Here is a 27,836-nt window from a genome sequence, read left to right as displayed (position 1 = left end):
GTTTGCTGTGAGAGTTGAGCGAACCTCAGACAAGCTTTGCTGACCCTCTTTTGACCTCAGTCAAACTTATTCCGAGCCCCATGATAACCCAGTGTATTCCTGATCTGAGCAGGCAGAGGCAGTGTTACCCCACCAGCCAGTCAGACATCCTACTCCACTCACTCCAGTCCAGGTTAACCTCATGAACAAGGAAGTAAATGTGTAGTCTTCCTCCTTCTCATGGCTTGGGCCTCTCTGGAAGTGAACCCTGTGACACGATAGCCAGCCTGTATGTTGTCAGATGAGTGATGACTGAGGACAGCACCCCAGATTCCTGAGACCTTTTGGGATAGTGGCAGTTCTGGCCCCATTCTGAGATCTCATCTCTTCCCAAACTGCAAGATTAAAGCACTTAAGCTAATTGGGAGAGAAGAGAGAGATGTTTCTTCAGACATCATTCTTCTTGAAGAAAAGAGTCCAGTTCCTTAGGGATGCTAACAAAACACTGTCTTCCCACCTCTAGATTCTGCCCCCAAGACAGAGCATCACCTACCCACCCAAACACTTTACCAACAGCTTTCCACCAAGGGAGTTCATCAGAATATCATCTTGAGATGAATAGTGAAGAGAGAGCAGTCTGTACTGAACAGATCCTGGCTTGGCTCATGGGAGGCCCGGCAAAGCTGAGCCACTAAGGGATGGGTTTGGGCTTACCATCTAGCTTCAGGAGCCCAACCCTATGCTACTTGCTGTTATTGGTAAGACCACAGACTTTGGATTTGGACTCACTAGAGTTCGAATCTCTGCTCTGCCTCTTAGTGATTTTGTGATCTTGAGCAAGTTATTTAACTCTAAACCTCAGTTTGTTCATTTATAAAATAGGTATTATAATAGCATCTGTTTTACAGGCCGTTCTGAGTATTAAACGAGTTACATGAAAAATACTTAGCCCAGTTCTTGGCCAATACTAAGCTCTCAGTAAATGGTAGCTGTTACTATCATAATCATTGTCATTATTATCATCTAGTTAGAAACACAGGAATCCGCTTTTACTAAATCACTCCCTATTACCCATGCTAGCTGTGTCCCTCAAAAGAAGCTCTCTTGGGCAGCTGCATGTTCTCTTCTAACCAAGGCCAAAAGTGAGAGAGTGAGGAATAGAGCCTGGGACCACCCGGGGAGCAGTGGCTTATGAGCACAGAGGCTGCAAGCAGGGAGGTGCCATCCCTGGGGAAGGCTCCACCACCCTGGCAGGAGACTCTTTAAGCTAACCAACTATCTCCTAGCCTGCCCAGGCCCTGGTAGGGCAGCTGAGCAAGGTCATGTCATGTGAATTCCTATAAGGGGGCCCAGAAGCCCTGACACCGCCAGACTGTGATCTTAAAAAGAACCCAGGGTAAGGTCAGCTGAGCTACAACAGTATCTGCTCCCTTACGCCATCTGGAGCATGAAACTACTTGATCTCTACATAAGGATTCCTCTACCATCAGCCCTCTCATGGACCCATACCTCTCCTTCTAGCAATCTTTTCTTTATGGCTCTCCCAAGTCTGCCCTCTAGTACTGTAAGCTCACTTCCTCTTATCTAGGGCTCAGGGCAGTGACTCCTAACTCCCAGCTGCTGGTCAGAATTGATTTCTTTCAGACCATTAGCATGAATTAGATTTAAATTGGGTGGTTTAACTTTTCTCTGTTGTTCTCCCCTTTGGTGATTTCAAAATGAAAGTAGGCCCAGAGTTTGACTTTGTATGCGCAGAGGAGAATGAAGAGCTGTGAGTATAAGCAAGGAAGTATATATGTGTGAGTTAGTCGAGAGTGTAGAAGGGAGTGACAGCTTCTCTTTATCTCCTCACACCTTGGGGCCCTTTGCAAGGAATGGTCCGAAAAAGCATGGAGTGGGGGTGGTGGAAAGACAGAAGGGCTGGTCTGGTAAGTGCTGTGGGCTCACAATCTCCTCTCTTTCCTGGCCTGCTCTACAATCCAAAGGAAGAAGACGTGGTGATTGAAGATTTTGAAGAAGATTCAGAGGCTGATGGCAGTGGAGGCGAGGATGACATCAGGGAGCTTCGGGCCAAGAAGCTGGCTCTGGCCAGGAAGATAGCTGAGCAGCAACGTCGACAAGAAAAGATTCAGGTGGGGTCTACCTGGGGAGGGTGGTTCTCATGAAGGTGGTGCTATACACAGGGCATGAGGGGAATGTGAGCAGAGAATGGGGATGAGCAGGACCATTTCAGGAAGAGTCTTACAGTGTCCTGTCTGATTCCACCCCCTTGTTTTCTTTCTCCATCACTAAATTCTGGTAGCAGATTTGGTGCCTGGAGGCTCCCTCCTCCCAGGCTCTAAAGCAGAAGTACGTTCTTCTCAGAGAATCCAGCAAAAGCTTCTCCTCTCACAATGATCTTTGAATACAAACCACATGATTTCAGGAGTTTCAAAGTTTTCCAGAACCTTATTCAGACACTCCCAGAGAAGCCAGGGATAATCTTTTGAAAACACCTGTCTTCAGAGGGGAAGATGTCATGGCCACAGTCTGTTTATCTGGATTCCCAGTTTGATGGCTGAGCCCCTCTGCAAGACACTCTAAACCCTCCCAAAGATAAACTACTTGATCTCTACACAAAGATTCCTCCACCATCAGCCCTCTCATGGACCCATACCTCCACTTCCAGCAAGTTTTTCTTTATGCCTCTCCCAGGTATGCCCTCTTGCACTTGTAAGCTCACTTCCTCTTATCTAGGGCTCAGGGCAGACAGGGAAGAGCCAGTCATGCTCCCCTATGTAACTGTAGGCATGGAGAAGCATCATGTCTGATTTCAACTCTCTCTTCAGCCACCCCTCACCTTTGAGAGGCCTCAGTGCATGTGGTCAGGCAGACCTGATCACACTCTGCGCTCCACCACTTACTAGTTTTGTGACTTTGGGCAGATTGTTTGATTTCTGAGAGGCTGATTCCTCATCTGTAAAATGAAAGTGGTAACAGCACCTACCTCTTAGAATTGCTGTGAAGCTTGCAGAAGCTGGCTCGTATAAAGCCCTTAGCACAGTGCGTGGCACACAGCATGTGCTCCATAAATGGTTGTTGTGGTCTGATATTAATCTAATCACCCATCAGCCTGATCCCTGCCCTGGGAAGGGAATGAATACCAGTTGGGATTCATCATTCTTTAGACATATTCATGTTCCCCTGCGCACCGTAATCAAATGTGCAGTACCTCTACCAGTGTCATCTTGGTGTGGCTACCTCCTCAGCCCTTCTGTGGTCTGTGTGTAACTCTCTGTTGTGGCCCACAAATCAGCTTCATCCTCACACTGTCTTTCTTCTGTCCAGTGGATCCTTTTTCCTTACCATCAGTCTTCCCAAAAGTTCTATCTACACTCACCATCTCCACTTCTTAACTCTCAACCCAGCAATTATAGAACCTGTATGTTAGAAGTCACCAAGTACTTGTCTTTATCAGGTCTCAGTTCCCATTATCATTGACTTCCCCATAGCTTTAGACCCTGAGCCACCTTCGTCCAGCCTCACTTTAGCACAAGTGGACCCTTGTCTTCTCTCAGTATTGACCTAGGCTATCTCACCACCATTCTTTTCTTGGTCTCCTCCTTCCTTTCTGTTACTTCTTAGTCTTAATGCACAGAGTTGGCACTCAGCAGGTATTTGTTTGGTGACTTAATAGGTGGTAGCAACTAAAGCATCGCCTTAAATCCTCACTGGCTTTCAACCCCTCAGGTCTGGTTTTTTATCAGACCTATCTGTTCACTCATTTATTCCCTTCTCTCTTCTCTATTCCCATTGCCACTACTGCTATTCTAGTCCAGGTACTGACTTGGATTATAGCAGTCAAGGCCTCTGCACAACTCCAGGGAGATGTTGTTTACCTTTTAGCCTATGAATGGAACCTCCTGGAATTGGGCAATATACAGTGTACATGCAGGCTCACTGCCTCCAATGCATCTTACATGTTTTCATCATTCTCTTTCCAAAAAGCCATTCCCCTGCTCAAATCTTCAGTGCCTTTGCTTGTATAACATAATAAAGTCTAATTCCTTATTATGGCATTCAAGGCTTTCTACTGTGTTCCCAACCTCTTCTCCCATACCCCGTGATCTCTTACTAGCTATATGACATTGGGCAAATTATTTAACTTCTTTGAGACGCTTTCCTCATCTATAAAATGAAAGTTGTAACAGCACCTACCTCATACCTCAGAAAGACAGTGTCTGTAAAGTGCCTGTTCAGACCAGGGCCCTCCTGCCTGGTCAGTACTACCCTTCCTCTCTGCTCACTGCCCCTACATGAGCTCTGTCCTTTTCCATTCTCAGATCTTTGTTCATGCTATTCCCTAAAACCAAAGTACCTTTTTTTCTGCTCCACATTTCCTGTTACCTGTTGAAATTCTATTCGTCCTCCAATCCCCAGATGAAACTTTCATCTCCCCAATGAGCCTTCCTTGATTCCCCACAGGAGAAATTAATCTCTCTCAGCTCAGTGTTCCCGTAGCACTGATTTATACTTCGTATATGAAACTTATATCACATCTTGTATTACACTTATTTCTGGACTTGTTCTCCCACTGTACTTGAATTGGAATCAGGTACCCTGTCTTCAGCTCAGCTTAGTAAGTGGTGGCAAGCATATTCTATGCTGGTAGTCAGGGGACAAAGGAGTGAACAAAAAAGCCCCAGAGTGTGCAGTAGAGTGGAAAAGCCAGTGATTTGAAGTGTGAGTGAGCACAATTACAAAAAGCAAGGACAAGATGCTGTGGGAGCATGTGCCACAGACACATGGCCTTGTCTAGAGTGCCATGTTCAGCTTCGCATCTCTATCAACAAGCAGTGTATTACAAATAGGACGTCTTATATGAGACTTAACTTCCAGTGCTGGTGGCAGCGCCTGTCTGGAAGCCTGTTCTTCCCCATCACCTCCTTTAGAGCAGGCTGCTCAGGTCCAGGCACCAAAGGCCTACTGTGGATTGGCTATGGCTTGGGTTGCTGTGGCCCCTTTAAGAATAGGCCCCACATGAACTGCTCCTGGCAGCCCTGCCTCCTGTCAGCCTTCTTCCTCCAGCCTCACAGCCACAGGAGGATTTCTCAGCAGAGGAAAAATTCCCCCTTTCCCTTCCCCTTTAATGCCCGGGGCCCTTCACTTCCATAATTCTTCATTTTCCAGCCTTGAACGTAAGCCAGACACATCTGTCTGGCCATATGCGTGAACCCTGGAGTCTGTGCCGAGGTGGCTGTAAAACAGGGCCGGTGAAGGCCCTTCTGGGAGAGCACACACATGTGTGTGCCCTCGGGCCATTGGCTCTCTGCCCAGAACCACGGGGCTGCAGCGCTCCAAACCCATGTTAACCTTTTCTTATTTTTCCTCTTTTTGTTTAATTTAAGGGGGGAAAATCCCAAGGAAAAGGTATAAATTGTCCTGGGAGTGGGGGAGAGGCTCCTAGCTAGAGAGGCCATTATTGTTGGCAGGTACCTGGGTCACACTAATACAATAAGGAAGAGAAGAACATAGAGTGAATTAAGATCGGAGAGATGGGCTGTAAATTACACTGCTCTGAACTCCATCAGTCTCCAGGGGTGTTAACTGAGAGGTGTAAGGCAAGTCCCCAGCTCCCAGTGCCTTTTACAGATGCAGCAAAACAGGAACCACACATTTGGGGAGGGGGATATGAAGATAGGGTTGAAAAAAATCCTCCTGGCCCCCATGATGGCTATAAAGTCCAACTAAGATTTGGGGCTGTAGCCACACCCCTACTTCCCTGCTCGCACCTAGACCCTTGGGCCCAAGCTCATCTGTGGGGCTGTGGGAGGTAAAGCCTGGCCTCCCTCTGCAGCCTGTCCTTCCCTGCTTCCGGCGTTGCACAGAGGCTGGTGAGTGGGGCCGACTGGAGTTCAGAAAAGGGGTGTGGGCAGCTCTCAAGGCCTGTGCAGCTGGAGCCCCGGCTCTTAGGCAGGCCCCTGGATACTGGGGGACCAAGTCCTCCCACTCGGGGCTTTGAGGCCACACTCTCCGGCTCAGCTTAGGCTTTGCCTGTTGCCTGAGACAGCTGTCTTCATATTGGGTTGGCTCTGCCCACCTTGCTGCTTTCCACCTCAGTTCTTTTCATTGCCATTGCCATCCTTGGGAGGTGTCCAGAGACCACAGCAGGGTACAGGGTTTGTCTGGGAAATTGGTCAGAAGTGTTTCATTCCTAACCAGGCCCCCAGGGCAAAGCAGTCACTGAAAATCCTCCTCCGGGTGTGAGGCATGGCCTCTTGGCACCTCATACTAGTCCTGTGAATCCCCCGCCTCCTCTCTGCCTCCATGAGGCTTTACTGTGATTTGTGCTGCTGTCGGGCGGGGTCAGGTTTCCTGAGCAGTTGCAAACATCCCACCTGAAACATAACAGGCTCTTCCTCTGGCCACAGCTATTGTTTCCCTCTGCATTATGGCCACAGTCTTACTCTGTAGCCAGCAATGACATGTGTTCTGAAAATAGCTTCCTCCCCTGTCCCCTTCCCGCCCACCCACCCTCCTGAAGATGCAGTCACTCCTTTGTGGTGGCCCTAGGAGTTCCACTCTAAATATAACTGCAGCCCATTCAAGCTGCCACCCAGCTGCGGGGGGTGGGGGGGTGGGGGGGGAGGTGCGCACTGTGGAACAATGGGGCACGCACAGAGCTCCCCACACCTGTATGGAAGCTAGCGGAAGGCAGACACTCAGCCCTGGCTCCTAGCTGTCGGAGGCAGAGTGGGAGCCAGCATGCTACCAGGACAGGGGCACGTTCACGCCAGGGCAGAAAAGCACATCAGCCTGTGGAGCCAGGCATCCGCCCTCCCCGCTCAAACCCATTCCAGAGCCTGTTCCAGCTTCTCCGCAAACTATGGCGCTAGGCCTCTGGTTTGCTCCAGCCTCTCTCACCTCCTTCGCTCTAGCAGCATGCACAGGGTCCTGTTCTCTTACAGAATGGTCAGCCCGTTGGCTGGAACACCCTGAGGCTGCTGTTTGGAGCAAGTTCAGAGGTGTCTTGCCACTTAGCCCTGCCACTCCCTCTCCATCAGGAAAGGGCACACTTCTTGGGCATTCTCAGAACAATAATTATCGAATAAAAGTCCATCCGATTATTTTTAAAGTGCCCTTCAATCTTGAGATTCTGTGATTTAGCTGATTGAGCTCCTGTATCAGACTCTATGCTCAGTATTGTAAAAGAAACTACAAGAAAAGGCAGTTCTTTTTGAGCTCCTTAAAGTCTAGTTTGAAAATAAGATCAGTCTTCATAAAACAATCAGTAGCAAGCAAGTTATCGTACTTATAACTTTTAAAAAGAAAGCAAGTGTATGTTAAGCTCCGTGGTACTGACTTTAGACATCTGGAGAAGGGATCCTAAGCAGAAAATTTCCCATGAGCAGCCACCCAGATGAAGGTGCTGATTAACCGCATCGCTTCCAGAGAAGGTTAGTGGCTCTACCTGCTTCTATAGCAAATGCAGCATCTGCTCCCTTTGGTTTCTGTGGCTCAAGAAGGAGCTGCTTCCTGTGCTGTTGGTGGTTATCTTATCAACTATTCCTATTTTTTATTTCATTTCCATTCTTCATTCTTCATTTTTAAAAAATATCTCCACATAGTTAAAACAACAAGAATACCACAAGTCTCATAATAGAAATCAACAATCCTCTGCCTGGCTCCTCCTCATCTCCAGCTCTGCTCCCTGTTTTCTCCAGATATTTACCTTCCTGGATATATAGTAGACGAGAAATGGAGCCGGGCAGGAAGAAAGGGAGCTGATGTTTAAGTTACTAATAATGTGAATCAGGCACTTTGCTAGATACTTTCACATACAAAGTGAGCATGGAAATTTTCTGTGTTAACAAAACTTCTCATTTCTGATGAAGACATTGCTCTGGCCAGAGAGGCCCAAGGATAAATGATTCCATCACCCTGTAGAGGGAAAGCAGCAGCCATACTCCCTGTGGAGCCCTGAGCAAAAGGAAGACCTAAGAAGGCCTTCTCATGATCTAGCTCTGCTTTGTGACCTGGGTTCTTCAAGTTCCACAACTCCTGTGTGAGCTAATACATTATTTTTATTTCTAATTATCAGTATCTCAATTTTCAGTGGGTTAGCATCCCCAAATTATCCCCTCTGTCTAGAAGAAGGAATTTAACCTGTAAAAGAGCCCCTCCTGGGGACCCAAAGCTGTTAGTTTCCTCTTCAGATGTGAATTATCTCTTTCTCAGTACCCCAGCAGCTTGCTCAAGGATGCTCCCATACTTCAGAGATAATTGGTTACTTAGCACCTTCCAGAAACAATTAAGTTCTTCCTCTCTTCCATACTTTATGACAACTTGGTCCATATTGCCACTGAACTGATTTAAAGTGTCCACGCTTTCCTTGATTTCCCAGTTCAATGTCCTAAGACCACTGTGGTCCAGTCTTAGCTGCAGTGAAAAGGGTTCCTATGGAACGCTCTTTCCGGGTCAACACACTTGATTCCAGGCCAGGGCCAGTCTGTCTGAATCACAGCATTCCAGTTGCACCCCCTCACCCCCACCAGAGGCTTCTGCAGCTTTTTACTCATACAAACAAAAATAAATCTCACTACCGGCCTCTGAACTCCACAGCAGCATGCTTCCCCCTTCTCCCCAAGCGTCCCATGGCTGTGAGTGGGGACTTGGCACTCTCCCCACCGACATCACTTTTTCACTCCCTGCGCATCCTGTGTCCTTCTCTCACCGTGCGACCCAGAGATCGGAATGGGACGTGACGGCCGGCACAGGCGCCGTGCACAGCTGCCAGGAATCTGACGGGTAAAATCTGGAAAAGTTGGGAGGGCAAATGCTAAACACACACACACAGCGCCACTCAGAGAGTGCCGGAAACACAGACACCCACAGAAAAGAGCCTGCAGACTCCCCATCCTTCCTCAGTCTGCCATTCTTTTGAAGGGCACTGGGCCAGTCTCATGACCTAGGTGTGACCCCCACCTCAGAGGCCCACTGATACCCCAGGAGAAGAGGGAACAGCTTCATTTAATCTGAGATTCCGTGAGGGCATGTTGGTAACAGGAAGCAGTTGCATGGTGACTCACTAGGCAGAGCCAGGTTAAGGGAAGTTGTCTGCGGGTGTCCCTGGGACCGGATGATGGCAGCACAGCTCTGACTACCCTCATATAGCTTGACCCCCACCCCACCCCTAGGGAACCAACAAGGCTGCCACCTTCCTAGGAAGCTATGGCCTCTGTTCACCTTTCTGGCTCTGAGCCAGAGCTCAAGGAACTCAGAGTTTCTCTGGACCCTGCTTCTAGATTTTTCTTCTATCCTGTCATCAGAACACACAAGTAGGCTCCAGGCCTCCTTTGGCCACCTGACTTGAAGGCCCTCCTGCCTGCTGTCAGCTCTGGAGGTAGGATGGTATGAGGTCTTAAGAGCTTGTTCCCACAAGGTCAAAAGTGGCAGCTAGTTCCACTTCCTCAGTCATAACCGGCTGGAGGCAGGAAAACTACGGTGTGGAAGGGCCAGTGGCAGTGGCATGGATGTAGTGTGCAGCCCCTCGTCCCTCCCACACTGGTGCCAGTGCTTCCGACTCCTCTCACCCAAAAAGAGGTTTGAGGGCCTCTGATACGAGGAAAACATTTCTGGCAGTGGAAAAGCTGGATAGAGAACATTGAGAGCTGGGAAACTGAGGAACAGGAATGCTGATGTTCTTTTTCGGTATAAAGAGAAATAGTAGCTGTTAACTGAACCTGAGTGGGGACTATGTCCTGTTCTTACAAAATGCCCATTCTTTTATACAATGTTATATGTTAATTATATCTCAATAAAAAATAATTTTTTGAAATACCCAAGCTGAGTTTGGTGGAATGTGTGTCATGCTCTAGTTGGCAGCCCCATGGGGAGGGACAGTGACCCAAGTCCCTGGGAAGGTAGCCAGCAGTGGTAGCATTTTCCCCATATGAGATGAGAGCAATAGGGAGACCAGCAGACTAGGCCTCTCCGCTGCATTTCTCATGCTTGCCAGCGTCCTGTGGCTTGTGCCTTCCACCAGCTGTGGTGGCAGTGGCAGTGGCTTACTCATAGGGAGAGGTCCCCAGCAGGTCACAGAGAAGCCACCCCCAGCATTCAAAGACATGCCCTTTCAGTTTTACTGTCATTGCCAGTGAAACCTGAGCACCTTCCTCACTGACTGTTAGTGGCCAGGGCCCAGAACTGTGGGCCCCATCTCACTTGGCACGCACATCTACTTTTCCCGCCCCGTGCCTGTGTCTGTGTCCCTGCAAGTTGGTAGAATGCCATGAGAGGGCGTGACAGGCCTGGGACCTACTCACCTGGCCCTTGCAAAGTTTATGTCAGTGCCCTCCAGCTCCCTACACTGGGAGCATGCTATATGGGCAGATGCCAGCAAATCAGTTCGCTTCTTGTCCATGACCCCCAGAAGAGGAAGCAGCACAATAGTGACTTTGCTCTGCAGTGACAGGCATACCCGGAGCCACTGCCACACATAAAGCTCTATCAGACTGGATAAAATTGGGCTTTCTCAGATGCTCATAGAGCTTCCCTAAAAGATGGGGACAACCATAAGCCCAACAAGCACTAGACTTAACAGGCTGTATGCTTTCCAAGGTGTGGTGCACAGACCACTGGTGCTACATGAGATAGAGTTTTAGTGGTGCATAGAAGACACTTTGATTTTTTTTGTTATGGAAGTTTAGCTTGCATTAGTAAACATATGACTTGACTGTCAAACCTTTGATACCATGGATGTCATTGCTTAAGAAGAAGCTAAGCAAAAAATTAGTTGACTTAAATAAAGTCAATATAAAGAAAAACATCAAGTAAATAATAGTATAGATTACACAGAGTTGTGGCAGAGAAGTACAAGAAGAACACAAAAGACTAAAATTGAGAAAACACTGTGATGGTGGGGCTTGGGCGAAGGTTTTGATCAGTGTATGTGTTGCTCTTTGCAAACATGAGAATTGGGTCCTAATCCATCACACCAATGGACTCTTGCTGCTGTAGGAAACTTCAGTATTAATTATTAGTTGTCAGCATCGCTTTTTTGTATAGCCTTTAAGTCTAACTTTTTTTAACTACACAGGTAGATTGAAATACAAATTCTGTTAGGGATATGGGGTGGGTGGGTGGGTGGGTAGGTGTGTGTGGAATGTCCAGATCGAGAAATATCCCTCTATATGCTTGCTGCCTAGATAATGTACGTATAACCCCTTTCATATCCAAGGATGCTAACTCACCCTTGTAGATTTTTAGCCCGAGGTCTTACTTTCAAGGACCTGTTATTTTTAATACCATCAGATCCTTTCTCAGTCCTAGGCGGGGTTTTAGTCACACCCTATTCCCTGGGCCATTCGGTCTATGTTGATTTTTATTGCAGTGCTTTGTCCAGCCTTTGGGCCTGTCCCTCAGGCCTGATGGACTAGTTGTTCCTCTGGAGGGGGAAGAGACTTGGGGCAGGATGCTGACACACTGTGGAGTCAGGGCCCTGGCTCACCCAGCCACTTGCCTGCTCACTCTCTGGCTCACTCACCATTCTGTGTTCCTGCAGGCTGTCCTGGAGGACCAGAGTCAGATGAGGCAGATGGAGCTCGAGATCAGACCTTTGTTCCTTGTACCAGACACCAACGGCTTCATTGACCACCTGGCCAGTCTGGCACGGCTGCTGGAGAGCAGGAAGTACATCCTGGTGGTGCCCCTCATCGGTGAGTCAGGCCAGAGCAGCCCTGCACGTGCACAGCAACCCCCTGTATGCACATGTCTCCAGCCGGGGGGCTAAGCAGGCAGAGCCCTGCTGTGTGTGTAAGACAGGATTTGCAGGGAAGTAGGGAATGTTTGGGGCAAAGAAAATTGTTTAATAATCAAAGCAGTTCAAATTATTATGGCTGATCCATGGCTTAAACTGCTTGAGCAAATGGACTCCTGTGTCCCAGCAACCAGAGGCTGCATGAGCCCAGCCCTTGTTTTTATCCTTATAAAGCTTGCAGTAAAACAGCAAAGCTGGTTCCCGTTATTGGTAAACACTCAGCCCTGGCAGATAACGGCAATGCTGCTGGGTGGTCTGGCAGGGAGGCTGGGAGGATTTTGAAGTGGTTAAATGCCTTTGGTCTGATTGTCTTGTAGCTTTTCATGATCATTCTGTTGGTTCGAGGTAGCATTCTTCTGGCCAATGTCACCCTAAGGCCAGGCTGACAGAAATCCTCCAGAGTAAACCCTTGGCTCATGCCCGTGGATTCCTGCCACTTGGGCCCTTACCACTGTCTGGTCATTGGTGCTGGTGCAGGGTCAGCATCTCAGGACCCAGCTAGTTTGCTTCCACCCTTAGGCCAGAGGAGCCCAGCTGAGCTGTCTCCAGTGACCTGTCTAGGTACCCTTGATTCTTAGAGCTCTGTGGTAGGTAGGTCACCCTCAGGATGGGCTTTGGGCTTCTGTCTAATCTAGCTGAATCAGCTAATACAGCTAAGGGCTAGCCTGTAGAGGGAGAGAGTCTGGGAGATGATTGAGAAGCCCAGGCGTTTTAATGTCCCCTTCTCAGCAGCCACTTGGAGCAAGTTCGGGAGCCCTGTCCTCTGGAAAAGCAGCCAGACTGGCAGTCTGCCTGCCAAGCCACCTCTGACATCCATGCCAAGATGTTCCATTGGGCCTTCCCTCCCAGTCCCAAGTGTCTTAGTGCCAGATGAGGGTGGAAACAAAGGGCAGGAAACATCCGCCCCTGCAGAGGCTATAGAACCCTGGGGGGTTGTGGGAAACGCGTTAGCACCACCTGAGAATGTTGGCACTGAAGCAGCCCTCGTCCCGCCTCCACCCTCCCTGTCTTCCTTCCCCCTCCCCATGTGGCCTGGCCAGAACCTCTTAAACCCAGGCTCTTAGACATAAAGAAAGATTTTCTGTTCTTCAAAAGTAAAGCAGCTTTTCTCTCCAAGGCAGAGCAGCAGGACCATCAAGTTGTTTGACTTCCCTTCTCCCCTCCCTGGGCCCTGGGATGGAACAGCTTTCAAGATAATTTCTCTGTGCTTCCCTACCCAGAATGTTTTCAGGGGGAAGAAAGTTAATTAGTCACTTTTTTGCTAGATGGTCAGGAAATGGTATAACTGAGAGAATTGACATCTCAGGAGGCTCGTAAGACTTAGAAGGAGCCTCAAACACCATCTCAGGCTAGTAGTATTCTTCGTCACCAGCACAGATTGTACCTGTTCTGTGTACACAGTCTCTTTGTTCCTGGGGGATCCAGTGAAAGGTAGAGCTGCAGCTCTTGGTCTTGAGGAGCTTATGGTTCAGTGGAAAAAGCCAGATTTGGTGAGGAGGAAGCAAATATATGAGAAAACCCAGAGGATACATGCCGAATAATTAGATGACCCCCAAGGGCGTTAGGAAATGACAACTCTGTTAAAGCAGTTTAGGCCAGACTCTTTGAACCTTCTTCATTTGGGCAGGGCCTTAGACTCTCAGGGGCTCCTGTTTAGTGAGCCTCCCTCAGTAGACTCTTGCCCTGTGTCCAGAGCATGAAGGGTTAAGCGGACAGCGTTCACTGCTTGTTTCTTGTGCTCTTTAACCTGCTCCATGCTCCTTAGTCCTGACCCCAGCACTGAGAAGCCCCGCCTGGTGCAGAAGCACAAACAAGCTTCTCCTTTGAAGCCTGTTTAGTTTGGAAGCAGGAAAGCAGATTTTGGGATGGAATACCAGTTTTTTGTGTTTGATGTTCTGTTTGCTGTACCATATACCCATCCACCACTACTCCCCAACCTCAACCATACATTGTGTGGACACTGTAGCCTGACGTTGGTGAAAGCATGGGCATCGTGTGTGTGTGTGTCTGTGTGTCTGTGTGTCTGTGTGGTTCAGGTAGGCTCAGTGTCTGTGTGTTCTGTGTGTGTGTGTGTGTGTGTGTGTGTGTGCTACACGTTCGTTCCATATGGGCCCTTTCCAGAAATTGTCTCTGAATACCCAGACAGTGAGTGCCAGGCTCACCATGGAACAGCATGCTCATGCCGATTCCCCAAGCCATGAATCATTGCACTGAGGAGAGGCCTCAGACCCCAAACTCTCCCGGAGCCCCCAAGGAGTGCATATTTCCCACTTGACCTCAGGCTTTTGGCTGGAATTTTGGAAAGAATCTTCACCAGAAATGAAGCCATGTCCCAGACACATAGGCAGGCAGACAGGCAGGCATACAATAACAATACACACTACACACACACACACACACACACACACGCACGCACGCGACGCACACACGCACGCAGTATCATAAGAGGTAGATGTGCCAAGGACATGGTTTTAGGGAATACCAGGGCTCTTGCAAGTGAGACTGTGACTGCTACTTCCCACTTGGTGACCTCTCTGCCCTCTGCCAGGGTATGGGATGTAGAACTTTGCCCATCTTGGACTGCTGTGGTTGGGGGCCCAAGTGGATAAGGCAGAGTGCCTCTTTCCCTTCAGCTGCTACATACCCTTGCCTTTCCTGAGGGACCCTTTCAGTTTGATCCTATAACTAAGGAATGTGCTAGAGGGGCCAGGTTTCTTCCTCTTAATACAGCAGCTCCAGAAAAATCCCTGTAAGTTCCTCCCAGGAGGAAGACAGGGCCTGGAGGAAGAGGCAGAAAGAAGAGAGAACATTACGAAAAGTCTGGGGTACTTCTTGCCCCCTAAGGTCCCCTACTTTCACTGGAAGACTCTTGTAGGGCAGGATGAATTCTGTGGTCTGGTAAAGGGCTGGCTGGAAAAGCAAGGCCTCGGGTAAAGACATAATTGCTGATTGCTGAGACTGATACCTTATGGGACTGTGTCTCATCAGTGATCAATGAGCTGGATGGCCTGGCCAAGGGGCAGGAGACAGACCACCGGGCTGGGGGCTATGCCCGTGTGGTACAGGAAAAGGCCCGAAAGTCCATCGAGTTCCTTGAGCGGAGATTCGAGAGTCGGGACACTTGTCTACGAGCCCTGACCAGCCGTGGCAACGAACTTGAATCCATCGCCTTCCGCAGTGAGGACATCACTGGCCAGCTGGTGAGACCCCCAGCAGAAAGTACCCACAGCCAGCCTTCAGAACAGGGTCTCCAGGAGGGAGGGCCCAAAGGAAGGTCACTCAGCCTGGAGAGCTGAAGGTGAGCTGCCACCATCAAGGCCCAGGAGTGGAAGTTCCCTGTCCCATAGATCACTCTTAACACAGCCAGACTTGACCAAGCAGGGCCAGATTGTGTATGGAGGGACTCTGGGATGTAACCCTGCCCAAGACCCCAGAAACAGAGTATACCTGTGCCTCCTCCGCATGGTGCCCCCTCTTGCCCAGTAGCACCTCTCACACTGTCTTCCTCTAGGGTAACAACGATGACCTGATCCTCTCCTGCTGCCTCCACTACTGCAAAGACAAGGCTAAGGACTTCATGCCCACCAACAAAGGTACAACTTTGCCTCTGCCTCAAGATCATCCATCCCTGGCCTTATCTTGTCCTACCATCCTCAGCCTTAAGGAAATTTGAGGACTTAGGGGATCAAGCCTGATGCAGGCCTGAGGCCAGCCTAGTTTCCTGCCCTCCTGAAAGTCAGATTCCCCTGTCAAAGCTCCCCTACTCCCAAAGAATGTCAAGTGGACCCTGAGCCAACTAGGGATGGGCCTAGCCCAGGAAGCTAGGCTCCAGGCAGTGAGCTTCCCCACTCGGCGTACGTCCATTTCCTTTCTTGGGTCCTCAGTGAGTTCTCTGACAGCAAGAATGTCTTTATGATTCAGTGTAGCTTATTCTGGCCATGGTCTCCTGAGCCCAGCCTACAGCTCTGAGAGGACAGTCCCAAGTGGTCCCTGGGGCCCACCTCCCTATTCTGGGCCATACTCACCTTCTTAGTTCATCCTTGATATTTACCCTGTATCAGGCTAGGGGCGAAGGTACTTCCCCAGCAAGCAGTGGGTCTTTTCTTCCTGTTCCTATGGTTATGAGCTGTAGCACTTTGCAGGCTGGATGGTATTAGAGGCAAGTGAGAGCTTAAGGACTGAACCCTCAGCCCAGTTTTTAAGACCTTTTTAGTGAGCAGAATCCCATCTTTGGGCCACAGGCCCGCCCTGGAGCTCTCTTCCAGGTACTTCAGCACCTCACTCAACCGGAACTTTCCTGCACAGCCCCTCAGTCAGTAAGGCTCAGGTGTTTTCTGCTTCTGGCTCCCAAGAGTCTCACATTTCTTCTTTTGGAAAGAATTCCTAGGACCTAGCTCAGCGTTGTCTGCAGAGCTGATAATTCTCACCATTTGGTTTATGTCTACATATATGTAGTCTGTCATTTTCTTTTAGTCATTGTCACCCATTTCCTCAGCTCATTTTCCTAGCCCTGGCTTCCAGGCTGGTCTGGGGATTTTCTTCTCCCTTGTTGCTCCTCCCACCTGCTCCCTGGCAGCCCGTCACTCCTGCTTCACTCTCTGTACTAGGGGCTAGTAATGAGTCCACAACTGCTGCTCTTCACACAGGTCCTGCCATGTGGCTTGCTTGTACTGTCCCTTAGGGCCAGATCTGGAGCATTCAAGTGGTAAAAAGGAGTCCTGGCTGAGCCAAACAAGAGGAGGTTGGGCTCTGCTCCCAGGCAGCTTCCGAGGGGCACCTTCCAAGGGGAGAGGTAGGCAAGGGTGCCGATGGCCTTGTTGGGAAGTATGGTTCAGATACTGCTGTGGCCCCACCCAGCCTCAGAGCTGTTTCTTTCTTAGCAGAGACACATTTTGGCTTTGGCCCTACTAGTCTCCCCACCCCACCCCCGCTTTACCCCAAACAGCCTACAGGAACCCATTGCCATCCTGGGGACCGCCCCTATCAGAATTACATCAGCAACGGCTGGTGTAATCAAACCCCATTTGTCAGTGTGAATTCTTAGCAGATTAACTTGTCAGATTCACAGAGAAACTGTCACCAAATGTTTATGTGTAAACGATGTTGAATTTTAAAATCATGTGGATTATGGCGGATGGGGCCTGACAAGATGACAGTCTCTGGTTTCTAACAAAGTGAAGTTACCAGTATCAAAACAGAGGATGTTTATTGTTAAAAATGTCTCAAAGTATCCACAGAAACCCCTGCAGACCCCTGCCAGCAGTGTCGGGCCTTGGTTGGCTGACCTAAAGCCTGGGGCTCTCTTGGTCTGAGTCCCGGGGTAGGAATGGCAGGGCTGTGGACAGACCAAGGTAGCCAGCTGGGAGCCCACACAATACTACATGACACCACCCCACTGTAAACTCACACACTCCAGAGGAGCCAGGCCCAGGCAATTGAGTAGCAATCTCAGAGCACCCCTTTATCCATGGCCACCTTCCTCTCCTCTGCCCACCACAGCCCCTCACCTCCCAGTCACACCTTCCTCTACCTTTCCCCTTCTCTCACCACCATCAACTCCACAAGCCTCTCCCTTTCTCTTCCCTCAAACTCCTCCCAAGGCTGACAGCCAGTTCTCAGCCTCCCTGCCTGTAGCTTGCAAGCCTGAAACTGCTCAGATCCGACATGGACATTTGCAGTCCCCCAGCCCAGCCAGCACCCTGTCAGTAAGCCCCAAAGGACATTCCCTGTGCCTCGCTGTCTGCCAGACCACCGTCAGGAAATTCTCAGCCTGAGACTGAGGAGCTGACTTGTCACCTGAGGGGCTTTACCAGGGGTCAGGATATCACTTGTGTGAGTGCTTGGTCTCAGTTTAAAGTCTAAAGTAAGTGTGGCTAGTATGACTGTAATGTTGTAGGGGTTAAAAAAAAGTGTATATACTCGTAAATGTGCATAAAGACATCTGGAAGCATACACAGAACTACCACCTGGAACAAGGCAGAGACACATGAAGGGAGAGAACTGGGAGGATGAGTCTAACTTTACCTTTCCTCTTTCCTCTTCTGTGCTGTTAGAGCTGTTCTCCATGGATTACTTTTATTTAGTAGAGGAAATCATTTGGCTATAGCCTCAGGACCACCTTGGTATGGCTCTGCCAAGGACTTTGCCCTTATCCCCTCAGATCCCTTGAGCTAACCCCACTTCTCACATCTGGTAGCTGCTCTGTATTCTTTCATTTTCTACCTCTTAATACCTAAAGCATCGACCTGCTGGCCTTGGAGGGAGAAGATATGTGGTAAGAGGAGTATTATGAGCCCAGGACCAGCCATGCAGTTCAGAGTACTAGGAGAGAGAGGGTGTGTGGAGGCCCGTGTTTGGGCAGCTCTCAGAACATGAGGCAACACAGTCCTCCATAGGAGGCAGGAGTCCAAAGCAGAAGGCCAGCCCAGCCCAACATGGCCCTCTCTAAGCCAGCAGGGGAGGCGCACCCTTAGCTGATCATCTCTATGAGGGAAAAGATTTATGAAAGGGCCAAGAAATGTCTGGCTTTGACCCCCCTCGCCCCCCCAGGACTTTATTCCCCTCTAGAGAGGAGAGGCAGCCAGTGCCTCTGCCTTCTGCCCTCAGTGAAGTCCTGCTCTCTTGTGCCAACAGAAGAGCCTATCCGGCTACTGCGGGAGGTGGTGCTGCTGACGGATGACCGGAACCTGCGTGTGAAGGCGCTGACAAGGAATGTGCCTGTGCGAGACATCCCAGCCTTCCTCACATGGGCCCAGGTGGGCTGAGGGGGCCCCACCAGGGCCCACTCCCATGGAACCGATCCTGAGAGGCCACCAGGCGCCCAGTGTAGCACGGAAGATGCCCACGTGCCTGAGCCACCAGTCCACCCTGACAATAAACCATCATCCTCTACCAACCCACGCCGTAGCCGTGCTGTGGGGGAGCTGCTCCTCACAGAGCCCCTCCCAAGGGTTGGGCAGAAGCTGCTGGGACCCTCCTGGGCTGCCAAGATTTAGTAGGGAGGTGGCTGGCCGCAGTGACAGCAGGTGGGCAAGCCAGAGAGGCTGCCCATGCTCTCAGTCTTTCTTCCTCCCCCTCTCTAGTTCAAGGGCTGGGGGAAGGCATTCTCAGCCACTTTCTCAGGTAGAGATGGGGCAGGGGGCTTAGAGTTTTCCATCAGATGCAGGTGAAATCACAGTTCCCTCTAATCTTTAGAACCCCTGTGCTGAATGTGTCCAAGAGTCTTGGTCATACCATGAAGAGAGTGCCTAGGGTGTGTTTCTCTCCCTGAGGCCTGGATTCCCCCATGGACCCAAGTTGGGTTCTGGACAACATGTCCCAAGTAGCAGCCCTAGGTCCCCACTTCTTCTATCCCATTCCCACCCAACACACACATTCATCCTGCTGCTCTTCTTCCTGCCCTTATCAATCTGGGTCCATAGCACTTTGCCACTTGTTTTCCCCTTGGATGGTCATGGGTCTAGAGGGAAGGGACATCTGGTCTCAGGCCCATGCTTCCTGGGTGGCCTTTTCCTGCTTCCTCTCTCCTCTTTGGCCTTCCTTTTGCTCTAGTTCCCACTGTAAGAAATTTCCTCACACTTTTCTCAGTTCTCCCCTCCACTCTCCGTGACCTCCCTCCCCCCAAGTCATCCCCATCACCCTCTTTCCCTTTCTAGTTGATCTCTCTCACCTCCCTGATCCCCTTAATTTCTTCACCTCAGTTCCTTGCCATAGAGGTTCTCATTCTGAATCCCTGCTCTGGTACATGTGGCAGGAACCTAATAAAGCTTTCCCACTCCTGACCTTCTTTCTCAGGCTCCTGTGCTCTGAGAAACTTGCAGGCTAATGCCTGGGAGGAGGACTGCCTAGCCTGGAGTTTGCACTGTTTCCAGCTTTGCCCTAAAACAACTTGACACAGGGGCCCTTTGGCCTTTTGAATTTTTTGTTGCCTCTTTAGCTGGCACCTGTGTTCAAAGCTTCACTCTGGAGGCTTCCTTCTGGGAATGCATTCTCCCAACCCAGGGACAGGGATGAGGGCCACTTAGGAGAAGACTGGGCTTTGAGGAGAAGCTGGGAGTAAATTTTGATGGGACCAGTGGGGAATCCCCCAGGGTCCCCTGTCTGACTGTGTAGCCTGCCCAGAGGGTGGGAGCAAAGCTGTGCCCTCTCAAGGCCCAAGATTATGCCAGAAAGCCAAGGGACTGCATAGGAGAGCCACGGCCAATGGTTTGGGGGTATGAATCCCCCAGGGCCTCAGAAGACTGGGCTCTTTAGGGTACAGGATCCCCGACCCCTCCTTTGAAATCCTCTACCCTGGATGAAGGCCGATGACTGGGTGGGTCAGAGACCCCATCTCTCCTTTCTGTCCCATTTGCAGCACTGGTTTTGTTTCCTCAATAAATTTTTAGTTATGAAACATATCTGACCTCTTGCTGATCTTTATCTGACACTGGGGAGGGTAGAAGGTCCAAGTCTCTGCACTACATAATGGCACTGTCTAGTCCCTCTGCCCACCCTGGTGCTCCCACCCAGGTCCTAGTGCAGGGTGGAAGAGAGCCAAAGGGTCCAGGGTCCTTGGTTACTGCTTTATTGCTGTTTGGATCGAGTATAGAAAATGGAAGCGGCTCTGGGAGAGCCTGTGTACAAGGTAGGAAATATACAAACGAGGAGGGAGCTAAAGAGACCACGTTCCCGCCCAGCCTAACCTGGGCTTGGGGTGTGGGGCTGCCCGGGGCGCATGCAATAAATATGGTCCGGGCCCCAGGGAAAGGACGAGGGGACACCGCGGGAGTGGGAGACCAGGTAGGCTAGGGCTTTCTCAGCCCTCTGACTCGAGGGAGGGAAGGGTTGGCCCTGGGGTTAGTGCCACTTGTGCAAAATGAGGAACTTCACATTATCAGTCCCGGGGCGGGCGGGAGCTGGGGCAGGGGGCCCTCCGGCCGGCTCAGTCCCCTCCCCGCTCCCCAACTCTGCCCTACGCTCCGACCCCAGCGGGGGGATTCACAGTGAGAATGGGTGTGGTCGCAAGGGCCGGAGGTAGGGCTGGGAGCGCCCCAACAGTGACATCCCTCCCCCCAAAAGCAGCACGGAGCCAGAGGGGAGGGAGCCAACGAACCACAGGAAGAGGCGGAGAAGGGCCGGGGGTCTCCTTTGGTCAAAGCTGATATCAAAAATATAAATCTCCCTTCCCCCATCCCACCCCGTCCCGGGGTTTTCCCCTCAACCCCACCCCGGGCTAAGGCACAAAGCAGTGAGGCCAGGTGAGGCCGCAGAGAGGTGGGGCCGCCGCCACTGCGGCGACGCTGCGGCTGCTACTACAGTTGTCTGGGAGCGCTGTGCCTGCTCGCTGCCGAGCGGCGCGGGCCAGGGGCCACACGGCGGTGGCGAGGTGGACCGGCGATGGGGCGCTCTAGGTGGGGGAGAAACGGTCGATGGTCCGGCCGTCAGGCCCGGCGGCCAGGTGCGCTCCCTGGCTCAGCACCTCTGCCGCCTTGTCCGGGCTGAGGCCCAGCTCCGCGGTGAACTTAGCCAGCGGGTAGAGGCTCTCGAGCGCCACCTTGGGGTCGTGCAGGAAGTGCGTGGTCTGCGCCAGCAGCTCGGCGGCGGCGGCCTTGTCCTGCTGCTTCAGGCTCAGCTGTTCAGCCGTGAGGCGGGCCACAGCAAAGACACCCTCGGGGAAGTCGAGCTTGCCCTTGCCATCCGGGCCGGGAACGCCGGGCAGCGCCCCCAGCCCTGCCAGCGCCCCGGCTGCGCCCGCTGCGCCACCCACAGCGTGCATCTTCATGTGGCTGATGAGGTTGCGTTGCTGTGCGAACTTGCCACCGCACACCTGGCACTCGTAGGGCTTCTCGCCTGAGTGGATACGCATGTGCTCGGTGAGACGGTACTGGCGCGTGAAGCGCATGCCACACGCGTCGCACGCGAAGGGCTTGAGACCCAAGTGGCTGCGCATGTGGCGCGTCATGGTCCCGCGCTGTGTGAACTTCTTCCCGCAGATTGTGCATGGATAGGGCCGGGTCAGCCAGTGCGTCTTCTCGTGCTGCCGCAGCGTGGCCGGGTCTTTGTAGCTCTTGTCGCACGATGCGCAGCGGTATGGACGCAGCAGCTCGCCCAGGCCTCCGGGAGCCCCAGGGACCTTGTCCCCTCCGGCTCCGAAAGGGGGCCCAAGGCCCGCGGCCCCGGCAGCTACCTCAGCCGCCTCAGCCCTGCCATACAGCGCCTCCTCCTCCTCCACATGCGCCTCCACGTGCGCATTCAGCTGCTCCGAGCTAGGGAAGCCCTTGCCACATGGAATGCACACATACAGGTTGTCACCGAAGCTCTCAGGCTCGCCATAAGCCAGGTGCGGGCATGGGTAGCCCTCGAGGTGACCTCCGGGTGGGCTGGGGTCCTCGCTGCTGCCTGTCTCCTCGCTGCTGCTCTTGTAGTCGTCGCCGTCGCCGCCCGCTCCAGGCCCGTCCAGGCTGCCCGGGTAGCGCGGCGGTGGTGCCAGGCCAAGCGGGGGTCCCCCAGGCGAAGCAGCCGGGTCCCCGCCGCGCTCCTCGCAACGCTCGCCTGGGGAGCTGCGGTCCCGGCCCAGCTCGTCGCCATAGGTGCCCAGGCCTGGCTCGTGCTTCATCCAGCGGTAGAGAAGGCTGGGTCCGTCGGGGCGGCCGGGGGGCTCGGGTCCCGGGCTGCCGCCGCCGCCACGGAACGGGTCCGGAGGCGGTACGGCCTCCTCCAGTTTCTGGAAGGGCAGAGGCGGCAGCGGCGGCAGGGAGAGCGGTGGTTCCTTGTAGGCTGCGGGGCCGGCACTGGGAGGGCTGTCTGGGCGCGGAGGCAGCTCGCGCTCGCCCGGCGGCCGCTCCGGAGGTGCGGAACCCGGCGGGCTTTTCTTGGACAGGTCCAGGCCACAGAGCGGGGAGCAGCGGCGCTCCGCGGCGCATAGGGCGGAGGCTGGGCCGGGGCCGGAGGCGTACAGCTCGGCGCAGTGCGTGTTCACTGAGGCCTCGGGGCCTGACGGCGGCTCAGCACTGGGAGGCGGCGGAGGCCCGGCTGGGGACGAGTAGCAGGCCTGGATGACCGGCGTGGTGGCCCGCAGGCCCCGGCCTGGCCGTCCGTAGGGCGCATAGCCGCCGCCACCGCCACCACCGCCCCGCAGGTGGCAGTACTTGCCATGACGCTTGAGGCGCTTCTTGCACAGCGCCACGAGGTCAGGGATCTGCAGGTAGCTGGCGGCGGCCAGCACGGCTCCCAGGCTCGGCTCGGTCCCCGGAGCCACGGCCGCCGCTGCCGCTGCCTCTGCGCCATCAGCCAGGCGGCCGGTGTAGATGAAGTCCAGCACCAGGCGGAACACAGCCGGGCTCACCATGTCATGGTCCAGGTTGAGCAGGTTGTCATGCACCACCAGGGACTTGAGGTAGGCGCTGCTGGCCGCCAGCACGTTCTTGTGCGCGCGGAAGAGGGCGTTCTGCACCACGATGATCACGTCGCACAAGAAGCCCTTGGTGCGCTGGTTGTTGAGCTGCAGCAGCAGCTGCCTCGAGTGGCCCGGCGCCTCCATCGTGTCCAGCATCGTCTGCCCAGCACAATCTCCTGCAGGGACACACACCAGCAGGTTCAGAGCCGGATGGAGCTCTCACTGCCGGCCGGTAGCCCGGCGCTTCTCCCCTCCACTTCCCCTTCCCCTCAACTAGGCATCGAACACGGCGGCCTGGGCACTAGCGAAGGATCAGCGACCTCTGAGTGTGGGAGCCTGGGCCGGCGGCCCCGACCAGAAGGAGGAGGAGAGTGGCTGGTGGAGAGGCGGCCAGGCTGGCCTGCACCCCCAGACCTGGAGGCGCTGGGCACACAGGCTGGGTTCTGGGGGCTTCCGAGAAGAAAACTGTTCGGGCGAAGTGACTCTTTAGGGGACAGTTACCCGATTTGAGGAAAATGTCCGCTTCAGGAAAAGTCATTCAGGGCTGAGAAGTTTGCCCAAGTGGGATCTAAGGGAGCCGAGTGAAAAGCGCCTCCCGCCTCGGGAGAAGTTGCCCCAGTTGGGGGAAGTGACCCGGAGTAGGGGAGCACCGTGGCCGCCGTGGCGCCGCCTTGGCCGGGGGCTGTCAGGCCTTCAGTTGGGGCCCCGGGCGGCTGCAGCGGCACGGGGAGCGGAGGCAGCGGCTGCGGTGGCGGGCAGAGCACGAAGGCCGGGCCCCGGAGCGGGGAGGGCGTTATATCGGGGCAGGAGGCTGAGGCAGGAAGCAGGTGGGGGGGAGGGGGGAGCCACGCAGCTCCCAGGGGAGGGAGGGGGCAGCGCCCCGGGCGGGCACAGCGCGCAGCCGGCTGTGGCCCTGACCCCGGCCTGCGCCCCACCCGCGTCCCGGCCGGCCTCGGCCTTAGGTCTGCATTCGCGGCCCGGCGCCTCCCTACCCAGCTCCCCTCAGCCCCTTCTTCACGGGAACTCCGCCGCCCAAACTTGGGGAAAAGTTTCCCAACTTCAGACAGGCTGGGAGAGGCGCGCCAGCCCCACTCCCTCGTCTCCTAGCTTTTCCTCTTGCCCCCCATTTCGGCAGCCAGGCAGCCGCTGGGCCTGAGTCGAGCCCTGAGCTGCCCTGCTCGCCCGCTTGCCCGCCCGACCCTGTTCCCCGCCTGGCCCGCAGGGCTTCGCGGCCCGTTACCTGCGGCTGCAACCCTGCCGGGCTTCCCTCCCTGTGGTGGTGGCAGCTCCTAGCCCGCGCCCTACCCGCCCCACTGCCAGGCGCCGAGCTGTGCCAGGGCAGCGCCCCTGCCAGCCCCGCCCGCCAGCTCCCCTTCCCTTCCCCTCGCCTCTCCAGCCCATGTGCGGGCAGAGCCGGCCCGGGCCGCTGACCCCGCCGTGAACCCGGCGCAGAGCAGCGGCCCGGTGGTCCTGAGTCCTCTGGGGGCGACACCCGGAGCTCCGAACGCCAGTCGCGTCGGGACGCCCACGCCGAAGGATGCGCCCGAGGCGGCCAGCGCGTGAGGACCGGGGTGCCTGGATCCCCTGTCCCTCCCGGTCCCCAGCCCGAGGACCCACCTGGGGGGCATGTCGAAAGCCCCGGGCCCGGCTGCCGGCGGATCCAGGGGGGACGTGGCTGCGCTCCGCTGCCCTCCGCCCGCCGGGCCCCCGGTCGGTCTGTCCTGCTGGTCCGTCCTCCCCGCGTCCTGGTCGCTTCTCAGCCCCGCCGCGCTTTCCGCACACTCTTATCTGGAGCGGCCGGGGCTAGCGGGCTCTGCTGCAGCTATGGTGCCACCTCGCGTCTGCACTGGGTTTTGCGCGGCACAGTCGGGACCTCCCTCTCGCGCACCTGGTCTGAAGGCTCGCAGATGCGGAGCTGGATCCAGGAGGTAGGCCTATTCGCAGGTTCACCCTCCTAGATGTGCCCACTTGGGAACCCAAGCCCCGGACCTGCAAGCCACACAAACCCCGGGGTTTTGAGCTGAAAGCTCTCATGTACATATTTCCAGATTCTCACATTGCCCCAATTCGGAGAAGTCCTGCCCTCAAGGAGGGGACTCTGGTGACAGTAGATGGTGGGAGGGAGGTTATAGAAATCCTAAGGGAGAAGAAAATAGACAAGATCTTTGGAGATTCTCCTTAGATATTCCTAAATGGGACTGTCCACTTGTACTCACCGCCACACACACACCCCCTCACTCAGACACGTGTTAAGCATGCACAAAAGGAACCTGTTTGCACCCAGATCCTCTCCAGGTATTGACACCTGCGGGTGCTCATGTTTGCATAGACACAGCTTCCCCCTTCCGGAGTCCAAGTCCCGACTCTCTAGGATACTTTGGGGGCTGCCACGTATCGCCCAACGTGAATGTGGGCAGACCGATTACCCAAACAGCCCACCCTGAACTTGCAGGTCTCAAGGGACCCCAGGATATTCGACTGAAAATGCATGGACAGTGACTTTTGGGGTCCCACAGAAGCGACCCCAGTCCCCAGATTCCCCGAGTGAGCCGTTTTGAAGGACGCGCTTGGAAACCTCGTCTCCAACCCACAGACCCGAGAGAAATGTGACAGGAGGGCCTGCAGCCCGCGATTCCTCGCAAGGTCCTACACCCCGAGCGAAGGTCGGGTTCGTGCAGGTGACTCTCCTTCTGGGAGAAAGGGGAACCCGCACTGGCATGCAGGCACTCGCAGGGCTACTCCGGAAGTGTCCTCGCGCGTCCCCGCCACCGCATCAAGCAGCAGCCAGCGCCAGGTCTCGCTGCGGCCCACGCTCCGCCTCTTCCCTGCACCTCCTGACCCCCGCCCACACGTAGGGGGTGGGAGTAGGTCCCGAGAACGTCTGCAGCTTCTGATTGGCTGCGCATCCCTCAACCACTGCGCTAGAGGCTGGGGTGCAGTGTTACCATAGTAACCGCTGAGGTTCGCCCAGATCCTGTCTCTCCAAGGCCTTGGAGAGCTTAGCAACCACACAGGGCAGGTGGGCGGGTGCGGGCAGCGCTCGTCGCCCCCAGTGCGGTCCTCCGCCCCCATGTCTCCGCCAGAGGTAGTAGCTGAGTCACTCATTGAGGCGACGCGGGCGCGCCTACTCGCGGTCCCTGACAGACACCAAAGGCTCGGGCGCCCCCCAGAGGCTCCCTTTCTTCCTTGGGCGACTTCATGGCCTCTGAGCCAGGAGGCAGCTCCTGGTTCCCGCAGATCCTCATTCCCACAGCGTCCTGAGCCCGCCCTCACCCTGCTTCTACTTGGAGTTATGGATCAATCTTACCCCAGTCTTCTCTTCCGTTTCCCCACGGAGTCTTCACTAGGGAAGTAGTGAGGTTCAAAAAATAAAAATGGTGGGCTCCTGAGCCGAGGCCCCTATGGCAGGGGGACGTGCTGTGTGCACTGAGAAGTGCTGGAAGGAGATAGAAAGGCTCCTCAGTAGTGCTCCTAGAGCTGGGCTTTGAAGAATGAATAGTTCTTCCCCCAGGCAGAAAGACATTCCGGGAGAAGAGAACCTCTGAGACGAACCGGGAGGAAAAAGAAAGAGGACCTCTAGGTGGCCAGATCTCAAAGAGTGTGGAGGACCTCTCTGAACCAATTTCTGCTGTAATCTTTTAACCTCTTGATTGGGCCAGATCCTTGCCCCACAAGGAGCCCTTCAGCCCTGTGCCTCTTTTGTGCAGTGGCACCTGTCCACTGTAGACCCACCCCAGTGTCTGCTGCACCCACTGTCCTTTTTTTCCTGGATCCTGGTTTTCCAAGTTAACTCACTGCCCCAGCCTCTACTCTCAAGCTGTCCTTACATCTGTATGAGAGTCTCATTAGATCCTCCCCGAGCCTAGCTGCCCTGTTGTGGACGTCGCTCTTCTTCAATCTTTGACCTTTCCCTTCCTCCCTAGTTTCACCTGCTCTGGCCTGGCATAGCCCACTCCATACCCAATCCAGTTCCTCTCTCTGGATGCACTGCCCCTACCTCATTGAGAGCCCTTCTCAAATTGATGGAGCTAAGCTGGGCCAGGATCATTAATTTCCCTGCTCCTGTCCAGAGGAACTCTGCCCCACATAGCATGGGCCCTTGCTGCCATTTCTGAACCTCAGTAATTCTAACTCCTCCAGGAAGTGATCTCTGCCCTGCCTCCCACTGGAGACCCCTCTCTGCCAAGCTGCCGAGCTCTTGGTCTCTTTCACTCATTATCGCCCTCATATGAGCTCTTTCAATACCCATCATTCCACAAATGGGTCCGCTGGGTGCCAAGGTCTGAAACTGACCCTACTGACCTTGTCCTTCCTCCACTTGCTGGGGCTTCCTCACCCCCTTCTCCTGCCACCTTTTCCCCAACTCCTCCACAAAGGACCCTCTTGCTCATTTCTGGGGAGTCCAAGCCACCCTCCTTAATTTTTTTGCCTTCTCTTAAATCTCCAGCTCCCTACTGGTACCTGGACCCCATTCCTTCCTTCCCGGCCCAGCCTCCTACCCAAGCTTTCCAAGACGCCTAGGCTCCTTCACACTTCTTCCCCCAATCCACACCACAGGTCTAGATGCTGCCCTAGGCCCCTTCTAGGGTCTAGTTTCCTCTCCTGCCCAACCCCTGCCCAGGATGATGACACCGCAGTGACCACTGGGGTATAACACTGCCGCTGGGGGATCTTGTGACATCA

At 53.9% G+C, this 27,836-nt stretch overlaps 2 protein-coding genes across 8 annotated transcripts in view; one reads left to right on the top strand and one right to left on the bottom strand.

Annotated features, from left to right (window-relative positions):
* The window catches only part of SMG6 (SMG6 nonsense mediated mRNA decay factor), a 194,371-nt gene extending 174,196 nt beyond the window's left edge, over positions 1 to 20,175 (top strand). For 3 of the 5 annotated variants that reach the window (XM_039886323.1, XM_039886325.1, XM_039886327.1), the window contains 5 exons: positions 1,965 to 2,111; positions 11,522 to 11,675; positions 14,765 to 14,976; positions 15,288 to 15,369; positions 18,410 to 18,540. In XM_039886323.1, coding sequence (XP_039742257.1) covers positions 1,965 to 2,111; positions 11,522 to 11,675; positions 14,765 to 14,976; positions 15,288 to 15,369; positions 18,410 to 18,540 — 726 coding nt within the window. Of the gene's footprint in view, positions 1 to 1,964; positions 2,112 to 11,521; positions 11,676 to 14,764; positions 14,977 to 15,287; positions 15,370 to 18,409 lie in introns of all 5 variants that reach the window. The other 2 variants (XM_039886322.1, XM_039886324.1) reach the window with 2 other exon arrangements.
* Positions 20,176 to 20,326: 151 nt separating this feature from the next.
* HIC1 (HIC ZBTB transcriptional repressor 1) lies at positions 20,327 to 25,841 on the bottom strand. Of its 3 annotated transcripts, none has more exons than XM_039886339.1 (2): positions 24,771 to 25,841; positions 20,327 to 23,329 (listed from the first exon to the last, which is right to left on the bottom strand). In XM_039886339.1, exon 2 carries the CDS (start codon positions 23,307 to 23,309, stop codon positions 21,165 to 21,167), a length of 2,145 nt encoding a protein of 714 aa, XP_039742273.1. In that variant the 5' UTR covers positions 23,310 to 23,329; positions 24,771 to 25,841; the 3' UTR covers positions 20,327 to 21,164. The 3 variants fall into 3 exon arrangements, with proteins under 3 accessions (XP_039742273.1, XP_039742275.1, XP_039742272.1); XM_039886341.1 differs by lacking the exon at positions 24,771 to 25,841 and adding an exon at positions 24,394 to 24,459; XM_039886338.1 differs by lacking the exon at positions 24,771 to 25,841 and adding an exon at positions 23,655 to 23,964.
* Between the last annotated feature and the right edge of the window lie 1,995 nt (positions 25,842 to 27,836).

The sequence above is a fragment of the Pteropus medius genome, unplaced genomic scaffold (genome assembly GCF_902729225.1).
Source record: "Pteropus medius unplaced genomic scaffold, Ma_sr-lr_union100, whole genome shotgun sequence".
Classification (NCBI taxonomy): Eukaryota; Metazoa; Chordata; class Mammalia; order Chiroptera; family Pteropodidae; genus Pteropus; species Pteropus medius.
Note: the sequence above shows the minus strand (reverse complement) of the source record. Positions and strands in the feature narration are given on the sequence as shown.